The following is a 15,134-nucleotide window of genomic DNA, read 5'->3' on the forward strand; positions in this document are numbered from 1 at the left end:
AGAGGGTTGATTTTCTGCTGTGTTTTGCTTTACCCACTATTGTGCTGCCAGGGATGTGTCCCTGTTGTGAAAATCCTTCTCTCCAGGGAACAGGAACATTCTCTCCAGCTGCAGTCAACCATTCCCCCAGCCTCGCTTTGGTTGCTTCACCATGAGCTCATCAGCCATCAATTCTAATTCTTGAGTAGCAAACCACTTTCTGAAGTGGAGAATTTCTGATCTAAATCTACCCTCTTCTAATGTAAAGTCACTACATGCTCTTGCAAAAAGTTCCTCCCAGCATTACTGTAGCCCCCTTTAGGTAATGGCAGGTTGCCCTTCCAGTCTCCCCAGTCTCCTTCTTTCCAGAAGGTCTCCTCTAAGCCTTCCCTTCTCCAGGCTGAACAACTCTCTCAGCCTGTCTTCATAGCAGAGCTGCTCCAGCCCTCTGATCATCTGTGTGGCTTTTTTCTGGACTCACTCAAACAGATCCACATCTTTCTTAAGTTGAAGGTCCTAGACCTGACTGCATGTGTGGTCCCACGAAAGCAGGGTAAATATAATCACTTCCCTCCACTTATGGGGCAATGCTCTTGCTAATACAACCCACGATGCTCGATCTTTGCTGCAAATTCATGCTGAACCCCCAGATATCATGGACTGCTTGAGCCCAGCACTTTCACCCTACCAGCAAATATCAGGGTGGCTGAAGGCCCTCACAGGGGCTGTGATTGTGAGGCTTCTTCTGTCAGCCTAAAGCAGTCTTTGTCCACTGCCTCTGCTTCATCAAATGGTTGGTAGCAGACACCAGCCAACAGGGGTGACTTCCTTTTGCCAGCTCACTGACCAGAGCTGGGTTCCTCCAGGTGGGCTCCATGGTCATAGATGCTGAAACGTTATCCATGAGTCTGAGGGCTAAAGATCTGTGGGTTGTAAAGAATATTCCTATGAATCCAGCAACACAGCTGGAACTGATGAGTTGCTGTCTTTAGGCTTTATTTCATTTTCCCTACCTAGCTCGTAGGCAGCTTTGCCTCAAAAGGACCATCAGCCTCTCTTGCCAAGGAGGGGGAAGGGGAAGCTGCTGCCTGTTTACTCTGTGGTAAGCAAAGCAGAAAATGATGTTGTTTCATTCCTCACTACACACAAATTCGGAAGCTGAAAATATATTATAAAAAAAAAAATAAATTAGAAGATTCCCTTTTATCAAACTCCCTCACCACATCCAGGGTGTGAAGTGTGGAAGCAAGGCATGGATGTGAGAGAGGACAGACTGCAACAGCCTGCTCTGCTTGGAGGCTACCATACACTACCATGCTCCATACTTGAACAAGTACTTGTTCAAGTCCCATTGTGTTGTTTTGGTCCTATGGCACGAACTCACTTGGAAAGTCTTTAAGGATCCTGAGTGCCCAAGCCATGGCTGGTCCTGTGGATCTTTAAAGGCTCTATCATGCATTTGCACCGTGTGAGGTGCTTGCTGCAGGCAGCCCATGGGGGATCTCTTTTGGCTGAAAGACATTGCAGAAACCTTCCCACTGTCACCGTTGTGCCTTCCCTCAGCAAATTCCCATTACCCATGGTGTGTGTTCCTAGTTCTCACCTTGTCACAGCAGTGAAATGAGCTTAAAAGCTCCCCAGTTCAATGACCAGTAAGCATTTGGTTGCATGAGCAGCAGAGCAGCATCGTGGCTAACAGCATGAGTTCTGTCAGCCAATGGGAGGGAGCAATAACTAATACAGCTTCTGAATCATTGTACAGCACGCTGCAGGAGGATGTGGAACTGTGTCTGGGGCTGTTTGGAGTGTAAAATTAGCTGGGACAGTGCTTGGAGCCTGCTGATTCCTCCCGTGCAGCCTTGAGGTAGTTCTTAGAGGTTATTTGATGAAGACCTCCAAACCTGCCCAAACAGAAATCATTGCAGTTCCAGCAAAGGCTATTTCTACCTGCAGATCCTTGAAGCAGTGACACATATTCTGATTTAAGTTCAGAAATCCAGGTAGTAGCGAGGAGTGCAGCCTGTGAGAGGAATCTGTGTCTGCCTCTACTTAATAGGTAGGTACGTTAATGAGTCAGACAGGCTGCCATCCAGAAGTCTGACTAACAAGGTCCAACTTCCTTTTGTCTTCACAGTTCCACCAAAGATCTCCAATATCTCCTCGGACATCACCGTGAATGAGGGCAGCAACGTAACCCTGGTTTGCATGGCAAATGGGCGTCCGGAACCTGTCATCACCTGGAGGCACCTCACCCCAACAGGTAAGAGACCCAACCGGACCCAACTGTCTTGGTCATTTGTGAACTGTTCAGTAGTTCCCTTCTCTTCCAACATCAATAGGAAATTTCAGTAGCAATACAGGCAGCTGTAAGAAAAGCAGTAAGAATCTTAAATGCACTGCAAGCTTGTTTTGCAGTGTGGTTTCCCAGGCACAGTAACTAGGTTGCCTGAGGGAACAAATTAAATTACTTCAGTAGATACTCTACAGAATTGGACCTGTAATTCTATTTAGCTTTGGTCTTCATCTAGTTGTCCCAATCTGTACTGCTGGTAATGCAGCACACAGTGGTTTAGGCAAAACACTGCTGGTGCCAGAGAGAGGGGAAAGGTTTTCTCTTTAGATGTTACACAAAGAGGTTCTTTCTGAAAAGCATGGAATTTACTTCCCACTGATCTGCCTTAAAAGAGAGAGGCAAACAGTGGCACAGATTATTTCATAGTACTGTCCATTTTGGCTGACAGTATTTCTGTGTCTTGTGAGGTGAGTTAAGAAGGCATTTGATCTGCAAGAGGAATGAGGAGCAGGGTGGAGACAGAATAAAGAAGAACTCACCAGCTTTGTTCTGCTATCTAACTGTGCTTTCCGTGCTCAGGGATGTGGTGAGCTTGGAAGGAGAATATCCTTTCAGTAGTCAGGCTCCATGGGGTGGTTAGCACCTTGGGTTGCAAGGAAACCTTCACTCCCTAAAGATTTATCACTAGGATGGGGACAAGAGTTATGTTTCCCTTCCTCTGTGTCATGTCCTTTGAGAAGAGATGAACTCTTGATCTGATTTCTTTTGCTGTCAGATACTCTTTCATCTGAATTGTGTGGCGAAAGCATTGATTAGCTCCATATGAATAGTCTTCTGTGATATTCCCCTATATGTAAAGGGTTAAAGACTGTTCAAGGTAAGCATAGTACAAGCTTTCTGCATGTGCTGTAGACAGTCAAACTATCTGCTGCTGTTCAGCAGACATAAAAAGGGATAGCATTGCAGAAAGCAGATTGGAGAGAGAAAGAGAAAATGCCACATTGAAGAAGAGCTCAATCCAGGTGCTGCATCCAGAGAATGCATTTGGGGCCTATGGGTCAGATCGTGTTACTCAGATTTCCTGTCTCATCCCTTCAGTATAGCCAGTAAGCCACATACGTGTTTGTATGATGCATGGTTTATATTTCCAGCCCATTGCTAGCAATACCAAAAGAAGGAAGATGGGAAAGACTGCCAAGAAGACGTGGGAGGAGCAGAGCTGATGAGGGAACACTACTCCTTTGTGGTATCAGCATCACTACCTGATACTCTTTTGCTGTTTTCAGTATTAAGCATGACTGTTCCCTTTGCATATGTAGGGAAATAGAACCTACTTTTTTTACCTTTCATTACGTATATAGATTTTTCTAGCTCTGGCATTTATGCTCATGAAATTTATTTCATGTAAGATCTTCCATCTTACTTCTGTGTCAGTCTTTCAGTCCTCCATCTAACGCTTTCTTGTACTCAAGTAAGAGGTACTCCCTAGCTATTCCATGAGCACAGCCTAACATTGACCAAGCTAAGGGCATGACAAGGACACCTGCTTAAATCCCAATGAAAACTAAGGCCTGGAACACATGAGATGTGTTGTTCAGAGCAGCAATAATAAGATTCTGTCCTGACTCATCACTTTGGCTGCATGTTTGTGCGTTGCGGTTTTTTTGCAGCTGTACCACCTACTCCATTGTATCAGACAGTCTTTTTTCTCCCTTTCAAAAAGACTTCTCAGACAGAATGATGGTTTGCTCTGTCCCTGTTTAGTGAGAAACAGGACTGAGGAATCCCATCCCTGCTTTGATTCCAGGGTCAGTTCTCCTGGGTCTGGTTTTGACTTTTGCATCGTGCCCCTTCACATCTTTCCTTCCATGCTGAGTGTCTCAGGGGTGCTTCCTTCTTAGCACTCCTCAGCACCATCTGACTAACCCCCTTCCAATCCATTCTCAGAGCTCCTGCTGCACTGAAGCCTGCCAAGCACCCCCTTCACAATCAGCTAGAGCCAGGGATGAAGGGCAGGCATCCCAGTCTGTCACCTCCAGGTCTCACTGCTTGTTGTTCTCTTTCCTCCCATCTCAACCCATCTGCTATATTTTACGGGTATAGAGAAACTGCTTTCAGGCACACATCAAGTCTTTTGAGCAGCGGGTAGCCCAACAAGGCACTTGTCCCAGGATGGGGACAGAAGGGCTTCTTTGGAATGTTTTACTTGAAGTTGACAATTAATACAGCTTCCAAACCTATTCCATAGCTGCTGCAGTTAGAAACACATCTGATCTTGGAATCCCATCCCCAGAACTGCAAGGCATCTTGGCTCCATTTATGCTAGTTTTGAAGGCATCATGCTATGTATCAAAAAGCTATTTTAGATCATCACAAAGCTTTCTAAAATATATCTCTCTCCTTGGATTTTTTCACAGCTAAATTCATGACCACAGAATGAGGAGTATAAGCATTACTGAGCTTGTGTAGGAGGTTTTGAATGGACAGGTTGTGAAATTAAACCAGCACTGGGGGGGGGGGGTGTGAGAGGGCCAAATCACTTTTTCCTTGTGCACTCTCTTCAAGGAGTTCATTAGTGAATTGTCTGCTGCTTCTTTCACTCATTGGCTTCGTCAATAGTGTTTGGCTAATTACCTGAGTTAGGACCACAGAAACGATTTATTTCTTATTGCCTGAGAAGACACAAATGTAAAGGGAAAGCAGCATTGCTACTTATGCAAAGAAGGCAGGGATTCATGTGAGAGTTCATTTAAATGCTTCTGGGTCTCAGGAGTGATTGTAGCTTGCTCATCTGCCTACCTGGGAAGTTAAAACCTTTGATTTATATAATGCTGTATCACTTCCTTTGTTGATCCTTCAGTGAACAGTTGAAGTAGGCATTTTTCTCACCACCAACTCGTAAGTCCCCAAGTCCTGAAGCAACCCATAGATAAAAACCTTCTCCTTACCCTGTGAGATAACTCCTTGCTTTCCACTTCCAGTCCTCTTTGGATGATTGAGTGGGTTTTGAGCAGGTGGAGGGAGTCAACGAGACCTTTTTCTTTCTTATCCAACATGCTGTAGGACATCAGTAACCTGGTCTAACTAGTTGTGGATAGTTTAACAGGCATTGCCTGGGTGCTCAGCTTCATTAGCTCTTTCCCTCAAGCCAGCAGTGACCACAGCCACCCTTGAACTGGATTTGTTAGGAAACTGGTTTGTTCATTTTGAGCGGGACCAAGTATTGATGACTTTCTATATAGACTACATGAGTTAGCAATTGTCAGCATTAGAAATACGTCACATGGGGATATGCTATAGTCCCTTATCTCTTGAAAGGGACAGACTCAGATTGTCTCCTCTGTGACTTTGTACAAAGAGAAGATGTTACTCTGTTTTTTCCTCTGCTTGATATTAACTCATAACCTAAATGATCCATGTCCACAAAGGTATAGATTATTTTTCCATCACTGAAAGCGAATTTCCAGTAGTTGTGCCACAACTTGGACGAAGTTCCAGCACAGGGCCATGTACCATGAATGTTAACACATTCTGTGTGGGCTACCAGAGGCAGTCTACCCATCTCTGATTTGTTATGTTAAGAGGTGCTCTGTTTTATCTGTACCATGCACCAAAGTAACAACTAACACAGCCAAGAGAAGAATCCAGTAGGATGATTTGGAGATAGTCGACAATGCCTACTTTTGATCTCATCTTAGTTTTACTTCATGTCTTTCTTAAGTTTATTCAGGCTAATGTGACTTCTCCCTACCCATAAGCTGATGAGATCACAGTCCAGAGTCTTTATCATTTATCATTCTGCATCTCCCCATCTTATTCAGAGCTATGCTAGATGCCTGGTTGACTGAAAAAGAGCTTCCTGGGAAAAATAGATTCATGTAGGCTCATATTCTTATCAGCAAACACCCTCTCATCAGACGCCCTAAAGAGTAGCCTCTTGTGAATTGGGTTAGTAGCAATATGAATGTGGACAGTTATTGCAAGGTCTTTGCATTACCAGACATCTCACTGCCAATCCTTTTATCCTGGATGGGCAGACAAACAGAAGAAAAAGGCAGTTCCTGTCCCAAGGAGCTTGTGCTCAAGCTAACAGAAACAGTCCCATTCGTATTTCTGCTCCTTTCCCAAGAGGCATTGATGGTTGAAACCCTCCTGAGGGCCATGCTCATGGGTACTCTGGCAAGTGTCATGAGATTGGTACCTGTGTGTGGTGGCAATCTGAGAGCTGGTGGCAGGGAGAAAAGGCTATGTTCATCCCTATGGGGTTCAGCTCAAGGTTGAACAGTTGAGGCTTTACTGGGGAGCAAACAATTTGGTTTCCTAAAGCATCTATGGAGTGTGAAAAATGCATGAAATCACCAAATATCTCATTCCTGATTCAGCTTCCCCACCTTCAGCCCAGCAAGGCTGTTCGATAGAGAACAGCCTGGATTCTCCCAAATTCCATCTGACAGTCTGAAGATACCCACTTTGGCTCAGAAAGGGAGCTTAGTTATTACAGTGGTAATCACAGCATAAACACCATTCTAGAGCAAAGCAGATAAGTATTGATTGCAACACCCAAGTTTCATGTCACAGCATAAAATGAAAGGAGATGGGAAGGCTTGTCAAATACGCCATTCTGATTCTCCCTAGAGGGTGTTAGAAATTCTTATTGAGTCTTAGAGAATGTACTATAGCCTGAGAAGTTTAGAAAAGATAGAGAATACAGAAGAGTGCCTGCATGCTCTGTGTAATTGAGCTGGTATACATATAATATGTTTATAAACAGCTGTAGAACTCATTGCCATGAAAAGTTATTTAAAGACGAGAACTTGGCAAGACTCTTAACAGTTTGGGTGTTCCTGAGGATAATGTGACAAATCTGGATATTCTTGTTATTCATAACAAAAATATTGAAAAGGATGTTAAACTTCATGCTTTGGGGCTCAGTTACTTGAGTTGGGAATGAGACCTAAACTGAAAGAGACAGATTGTCTCACACCCCCGCTTACTCATGTGTCTTCCTTCAGTGCATGCCAGTCTCTTTGTAGGGCTGAACATGAGGGAAGCACAGAGCTGTCTGAAGGCATGGGATTTAAGAAGGCCATATTGTTCACATGGACAACTTTGGTCATTATGCACTACGTTTGTTTGCTTTTCATTGCTAAGTCCAGAGCCTTGCTACTGCACTGTTGTGCAGGCGAATCCAGTTTATACCTGAAGACAGTAACAAACAGAAAACCCTCAACCAGAATCACCACAAGTCAACCCTGTAGGCACTACATAGTCATGGGGGCTACAAGGATGCTGGGGAGGGTCTCTTCATCAGGGACTGTAGCAATAGCTCAAGGTATGATGGGTTCAAACTGAAACATGGGAAGTTCAGGTTAGATATAAGGAAGAAGTTCTTTATTGTGAGGGTGGTGAGGCGCTGGCACAGGGTGCCCAAAGACATGGTAAATGCTGCATCCCTGGTAGTGTTCCAAGCCAGGCTGGACAGAGCCTTAAGTGACATGCCTTAGTATGAGGTGCCCCTGCCCATGGCAGGGGTTGGAACTGAATGATCTTAAGGTCCTCTCTAGCTCTTAACTATTCTATGATTCTGTGAGTTGGAAGGGGATTTTCTGGTTATCTAAACCATTTGGATTTAGTCCACCTTTCTGCTGCACACTTAAAACCTCAGTAAAACAATCATGGAGCGTTCCTTTGGGATGTTGGTGTGTTTGGGGTTTCTTATTTGGGTTTAGTGGGGTTTTTTTGTGATGTTACTGTGACAGCTCTTCTTATGTCACAACCTTCTCCCCCTCTAATTGCGTTTGTCTGATCAGGAAACTAAAGATTTAGAAGATACCTGTTCGACCTTGCATTTAGGATGTTGAGAGGCAACTGACAATTTTTTAACCAAGTCTCTTTTTCCTCCTGTTTTTAGTTTTGGCTTTGATATTTTTTTTTTATTTTTCTTTTTCATTGCATCCTCAAAATATTCTGGCACAAAATGTGGTCTCATCTTCCACACAAACATCTCATTTTGCCTCTTCGACACTCCCAGTTTGTTTTAGGACTCTTTCTGAGATATCTTTTTCTCTTTTTGTCTGGGCTTCCTCTTATCCAAAATTATAGGGGAAAAATGAAGGTTGCTGGCTCGCAAAGAGCCCGGGAAACAAGCCAAAGTTTCAGCTTTTTCAGGGCTTCTCCAGAAGGCATCCAAAGTTGTTTCAACTTCTGTTTGCTCCCCACTTCCGCCGGTTCCACATTTTTTACTCATTCAGAAGTCCCCTCTTCCTAGTGCCTGGCCCACAGCAAAAGCCTCCCTGCCCCATTCCTCACCTATAATAAACCCAAGTCCTGGACATGCTCTCTCCTCAACACTGGAGAGCTTTGATTTCTTCCTTCTGTGCTCAGAGACACATACAGTGCCCAGAGATCCCTCCTATTGTAACAGTGCTCTTCAGTTGCTGTGGTCTGTGGTGCTGTTTCAGTACAAACACTGTTGATGTATGAAGCGTTCATGTCCTTAACAGCTTTGATTTCTCTCTCCTGTCCTGTGGCAAAGAGGAAGAGCAAGGCCTCAAGTATTTTGGCATTTCTGTGGAACAGGTTTCTGTGAGGAGGGAATTTGCCCTATCAGCAGTGATAGGAGAGGAGCATCTGGAGTCTGTTGGTCAGTGCTCACCTGCTCCGCCTCTGTCAAGAGTCTCTGTGCAGTTGGTGGCAAGATGTGACAGTTGAGCACCAAGTTGGTGGCCTTCCTACCACATAGAAATGATGTCCTTCAGAGCACATTGGAGTCAGGTAGAGTTGCCAGAAGGCTGCTCAGTGAAACTGAGCACCCCAGAAGATGACGATTCTAAATCTTCCATAATTAATGGTGACAGGGAAAGGAATTGTCATAGACTACCATAATAGGATCTCAGTAGCAGGTTAATGAACCTTACCAAATTCTCCATCATTCCCACCAGCACAAAACCATTGAAATCAAGGGGCTTTTCTGCCATGACTAGGACAAAGAGAGGACAGGTCTTCTGCCTACTCTGCTCAGCATGGTGGATTCTGTCTGTCTTTCCCCGCTTCCCTTGTGCTTCAAACCTTCCATTGAGCACTCTTGTATCCTACCTATAAGTGAACTGCAGCAAAAGAAATTGCCTGAAGAGAATGCTACTGAGCACAGGACACTGACAGTTCTGTGTGTTACCGTGTCTCCCTCTAGTGATCCGAACTCAGGAGTCTGCTTTGGGTCTGTTGTGCTTGGAGGTACTCTTTTGGTGGCAGAGCTTCTCTGGGTTCACATGGGCAGACTGCTCAGTGTTTTAGGACTGAGTCCCATTTCCTCTGCCATCTGGAGGTCATATTCCCCACTGGCAGCTCCGTGTTTACAGTTGCAGTTCGCGTCTGAGGATTTAAAAGTGCTTGTAAAGATGCAGAGAGGTTGGTGTGAATTAAAGAGAGGGAAAAAAATCACAGCATTTTAAATTTAATACTTTCAATCCAAACATCCTTAGGAAGAAAATGGAGAGCCTGCATTTTTTTTTCCCCTTGTAGCTGTAATCTATAAGTACTTTCACTTTAGGCAAGCATATTTCTCACTCTCTCTTCACAGTAGGAGGGAGACACACTAATAAAAGGGGAAAGTTAAGGTAGTAGCTTATAGCTGCTCCCTGCATTTTTTTCTTTCATTCAAAGAGAGTGACTTCACCATTTTTGTTATTATGCTGTCACAAGGCTTCAACTGGTCTCAATGGCTTCAGTGACTGACACATTCTGAAGTTAGAACTACTGTCTCCACCTCATCTAGGGATCCAGGTGAACATGGATGACAGCACAGGGGTCCTGCACGCACAAAGATGTCTGGAGGGACTTTCCCATACAGACCCAAAGCCTTCACCCTTTCTAGCTTCTCCTTCATAATTACCTGTCTCTTGCTTCTGCCTCCACACCCCCATTAATCCCACTGATGAAGCCACTTGGCTTACGTATCCCAGGTCTAGTGGTAGCTGGAAAATAGTGAGGGGAGACACAGAGAACAGAGGTGTGCAGGGACAAGCAGGTTTGTTTGCAAGAACCTCCTGTAAAGAGATAAACCAAGGGCAAAGCAAAAGCCAGCTTTGTGGGCAAGACATCCCAAGCCTGCTTGCCATGATGACCACAGCAAGGTCAGCTATCACTCAGCCTCCTGCAGCATGGAACTTTATTCCCATTTTGAATACACTCGTAGTGGAAGTGGGAGGCTCCCAGCTGAAGGCAGTGAGCTATTTTGGTAACGAAAGGCTGCAGCAGGCCCTGGTGTTGTGAACAATTATGCTCTCTTTCCTTCCTCAGCCTCCTTTCTGAATCTTTCAGAAACGTGTCTTCAGAACATCCTTCCCTTTCCTGTCTGAAGAAAAACGAGAGACTGAAAACGTGATTCAGGGATTTATGGGGTAGTTTAGGGAGTGCAGGTACAGAAGTGTTGTTTTTATTTCTTCTTCAGTTACTTTTTCCTTCTGAACAGCAGAAAAATACGGAAAATGTGACTCTTCTCGTGTAGTTTTTCTTTTTTCATGCAGTGGCTGAACAAATCATCCTTTCTCATAAACTCACAGTGAGTGCCCACTGCAGTGTTACTGCAGCATGGGAGCAATGGTGGCAGCAGCAGGGAGGCTGAGAGGGGATGCTGAGTGCAGGCCCATCCAGGGAAGCAAAAGCTGTGTCTGATGCAGCCTTTGAATTTCACACACAGTTTGGAGTGACTTGAACCATTTGAAGCATGAGCATATTGTGCCAAAGCGTCAGCACAAGCTGTAAGCAAGGGAAGTGTAATGCAGGTGATGATAGCCTGGGAAAGACATTGATCATAAGAGATTTCAGTTGTATTAATGGAGGGCTGTAGCAGATTGGAAGGATCATGGAGTGAGGACAGGACCGTAGCCATGGCACACCTTATCGAGCAGCTCATAGAGCCCAAGGCTTGTCTTGGCTTGTGTTCCAGTCTGGAGTGATGAGCAGTGCAGCCACTCAGGGGGTGCTAAGGCTCCTCATAAGGATACCTGCAGGTCACTGCATGTGCCTGGCTGAGAACTGCTGGCAGGGTCATCTTAGTACATGTACTGGAATATTCAGCATATGTCATTATCACTATCCTTAGCTACTGTGAAGCTTGTAGATCTGTAAAAGCCAGATGAGTATGCAGGTGCGCACTGCGGTATGCATTATTTGTGAGCATTTTACTATGTGTTCATTTGTATGTTCACCATGCCAGTGTCTGTGCATGCATTTTGCTGCTGCACAGGTAAGCTTTTTGATGTTTGCCAGCCTTATTCACCAACCTTAAAGGCCTGCATTGCCTTAATGGTAGAATCGTGAAACATAGCAGTAAGCATGCAAAATAAAAGCAGAGAAGCCAGATAGCATCCAAAGTCACACTGTACCTGTCACCCTTTTACTGCGGAGTATACCTCTGTATAGCTGTCCAAAGCCTGTCTCTACAGCCTAAAGTACAGAAGCATGAAGGGGACAATCATGATAAAAGGCATGATTTCAGAAATTCCATGAACTGGAAAAGCTCAGATCATGCTCCAAACTTTGCAACTCCAATCTCTCTCTGGCATGTTCACTTGTATCCACGTCATTTATCTCTGCTGCACTTGGGCATCTTCAGAGCAAATAATTGGTTCCTGCTGCTATCTCCCCTTCTGCCCATGGGACTTAAAGTTAATTTGTGCTGTTAGTCTCCAGATATGTGGTGGTTTGAGTTGGCTTGGTTGGCTGGACCACATGTGCCCACCAAGCTGCTCTGTCACTCCCTTCTCTAGAGGAGGAAGAAATAAGATAGAAAAACCCTTGTGCATCAAGATGGAGGCAGTTTAAAAAAGCCAAAACTAAAGGCAGTATGCAGAAGCAAAGGAAAACAAGAGATTTATTCTCTGTTACCTATCATCAGGTGATGTCCAGCCACTTCCCAGGAAGTAAGGTTTCACTATGAGTAATGGTTGCAATGGAACACAAACTGTGCAATAATGAATGCCCTCTTTGATGTTCCTTCAGCAAGCCCCAGCTCAGAAGACTTGGAGCTGCACGTACATAACCTTAGGGTGAAATATAGGCACATGGAGAGGTAAGTCACTCCTTCTGAAAGGCTGGCTTGTGCCTCAGGAAATGCCAGGATGGGTCTGGGAGTCCATGCACACAGCAGAGGCTGCAAGGGATCTGGGGACAGAGAGAAATCACTTTTGCCACGCAGCATCTCATGTGAGAGACCAGGGAAGATGAGGGAAGGAGACTGTTAACTCAAACAGACAAAAGTAATTAGAAGAGTAAAATAATAGATTAATGAGCAGCCAGCATCAGGGGAACTTACTAATTATCAGTAGAGGATTTCCTTCAAAGTGCAGGCTGGCCGAGGGCACGCAAGATAGCAACCACAAGTCTGGTCCTGTCTAAGGAAGCTGCCAGGGAATTAGTGGTGCTGGGTGTCTGGAGAACGATAGCAGAGTTAAATGCTTCCTTTGAATCCTGTGTTATGTGTGTCTCAGGTAGCAGCTGGGGAGGAAGGGGATCTAGGGAATGGTAGATTGTATCTAACTGATGTTAATAATGGCTCAATAAAAGTGCTCTGATAAGAACAGATTAAAGTTGCACGGTTAAGCACTTGCAAGCCAGGTAAGGTGAGATTTAAGGTTACAAATGCAACCTTAACTCTTCTCCTGCTGAGTGTACGTTAGCAGGAAGCCTCTAATTAAGGGGCATCAGGCTATTTCTCAAGTAATATATCATAACATTGCTTAATACTCTCTTCAGGTGCACACTGTGTCTTGTAACATTGTGTGTTTGTCCATGGTGAAACACAGAGTCCATTTTAATTATGGCACTGAGAATACTGCATTAATTGTACTTGGACCAAACAATGGTTTAGACACAGGGTCCATTTGGACTGTTTAGATACAGGGAAACCCACCATCCATCTTCTCAGGTCTCCATTTCAGGTGCCAGAAAGCAGTAGGCATGGAAGATGTTGGCATCAGCTGTAAAGTAGTGTTGAACATGGGGCTTTCCTTTCTAAGGATTAGTTTTGACTCCTTTAGCTCAACAGAATGTGTGTTTTACCTAGTTGCCTTACTGAAGCCTTCAGTCTACTCACACAGTGAGATGTTACACTGTCCCATCAGAACGTACCACAAAATACATCTTTCTTCTGTCACCCGAGGAGGTAATTGTTAACATAGCAATGTATTTTCCTTTTAGCACTCCTACATTTGCAACTTTCAGTCTCATTGCATGTACAGTGGTTGTGATATAAGAAAGAGAGAAAATATAAAGGGCAAATCTGGTCTTTGGAAACACTGCAGAAGTGAACAGATTCAATGGGTTTAAACTACACGTCCTAGATCTGATGTCCTTCCTTGGTAGAAATGCTGAGTTGTTAGCCTGCCCGCTGAACATGAAGTCTTTTGAGGGTAAGCCATCCCTTCTGCTACATAAGTCCTTGAGTAAAGATCTCTGTCCTTCTCTGCATTCCCTTACTGGAGTAGTCTTATATTTCTCACAAGCCTCCATCACTGTGTCTGGCAAACACAACCTGCGGCACCCCCTGCTATCCCACTGCTCATCCTCGCAGCCACATAGAGAGGCCTGCTTTGGCTGCATTTGAAGTAAATATTCAGCTGTGTTAGATTACAAGTGTCATCAAATCTGTTTGGCGTCAGTCATATGAGTTGGGGTGCAGAATTGCATGTGTTTGAACGTTTCTAAAGCAGTTTAAATGCCCTTAGCTCTGTTTTGCATTGTGGATCTCTATCCAAAGAATGGATAGGGTAGCAGGAACAGCAAAGGCAGCAATTTTAGCAGCAGCCAGAGATCTATAAATATTTTTGAGGGTTTCCAAATGTGTATTTGGTTGTCACCAGCAAGAAACACCGGTGTTGTGAGAGCTGTCCCTTAGAGGCAGGGGATAGGTCAGTGTGGAGCAGCAGCTCATCAAGAGGGTTTTGTGTGAAAAGAGAAGGTCACATAACCACAGGCGGCCCTCCAGGAGACAGGCACCAGCTAACCACAGGGGAACAGAGCCTATGTGCACAGCATGAGAGAACAACCGCGAGGAGGAAAGGTGGAGGATTTCATAGAAAGCCCCCAGCACGGTGAAATATGTTGATTAATTTCCATAGACCTGCATGGATCTGAAGTGAGCTAAAAATTTCCTCGCTCAGAGACTTTGGGGATCGCTGAGCAGAGTTTGTTTAAAAGAAATGAGCTTCATCTGAGAGGTTTTGCAACTTGCGCTAATGAGAGTCTGTCTGTCAAACTTAAGTGGCATCAAGTGGCTCAGAACAAGGGCTCTTGGGCGTTAAATGGTTCCTACCAAATACCAAGCCCATTACCATGATTGGCTGTTGTAGCCCTCTAAACGGCAAAAATGATTAAATTGGTCGTTATGAAACACTAAAGATGCATAATTATGAAAAATAAGGCTTGAGTAAGAGGAGATTTCATCTCACTCACCGCTTTGTATCTCAAGGAGGAATCAATGCAGAAATGGTTTAAAAGCAGCCAAGGGTTGCCCCTTGTCTGGTTTTCTCCTGACATGAATGTGTTTGGAAGTGTGTTTCTCCAGACCCTAGGCTGACATATGAGCTGAATGTTCCAAGTCGTCCTCTATGCATAAGACTGTGTTTCTCCCTTGTTGAGGAGGTTTTGACTGCTTGCTGTCCCTCACTTGGGCTTTAACTCAGAGGGAAGTCATCTTTTCTTGGTAATGTGCCATGAGATACATCTAACCCATACAGTAGTGTGGAGCAATGAGGGGTGAACATATGTCCTGTCACAAGGGAGAGCACAACCAGCTCTGCTAAAGCCACAGAAGAGCAGCATATGGCAGCAAGGGGGACAAAGGAGGTTACTTGGGCAGCTC

At 44.6% G+C, this 15,134-nt stretch overlaps 1 protein-coding gene across 3 annotated transcripts in view; it reads left to right on the forward strand.

Moving 5' to 3' along the window:
- The window catches only part of LSAMP (limbic system associated membrane protein), a 425,251-nt gene that overhangs the window by 316,317 nt on the left and 93,800 nt on the right, over nt 1-15,134 (forward strand). For all 3 annotated transcript variants that reach the window (XM_061357680.1, XM_061357678.1, XM_061357679.1), the window contains one exon: nt 2,114-2,239. In XM_061357680.1, the coding sequence (XP_061213664.1) occupies nt 2,114-2,239 (126 nt within the window). The remainder of the gene's footprint in view (nt 1-2,113; nt 2,240-15,134) is intronic.

The sequence above is a fragment of the Neopsephotus bourkii genome, unplaced genomic scaffold (assembly GCF_033783945.1).
Source record: "Neopsephotus bourkii isolate Nb327-2 ecotype Australia unplaced genomic scaffold, CSIRO-AGI_Nbou_v1 NB_911, whole genome shotgun sequence".
NCBI classification, from domain to species: Eukaryota; Metazoa; Chordata; class Aves; order Psittaciformes; family Psittacidae; genus Neopsephotus; species Neopsephotus bourkii.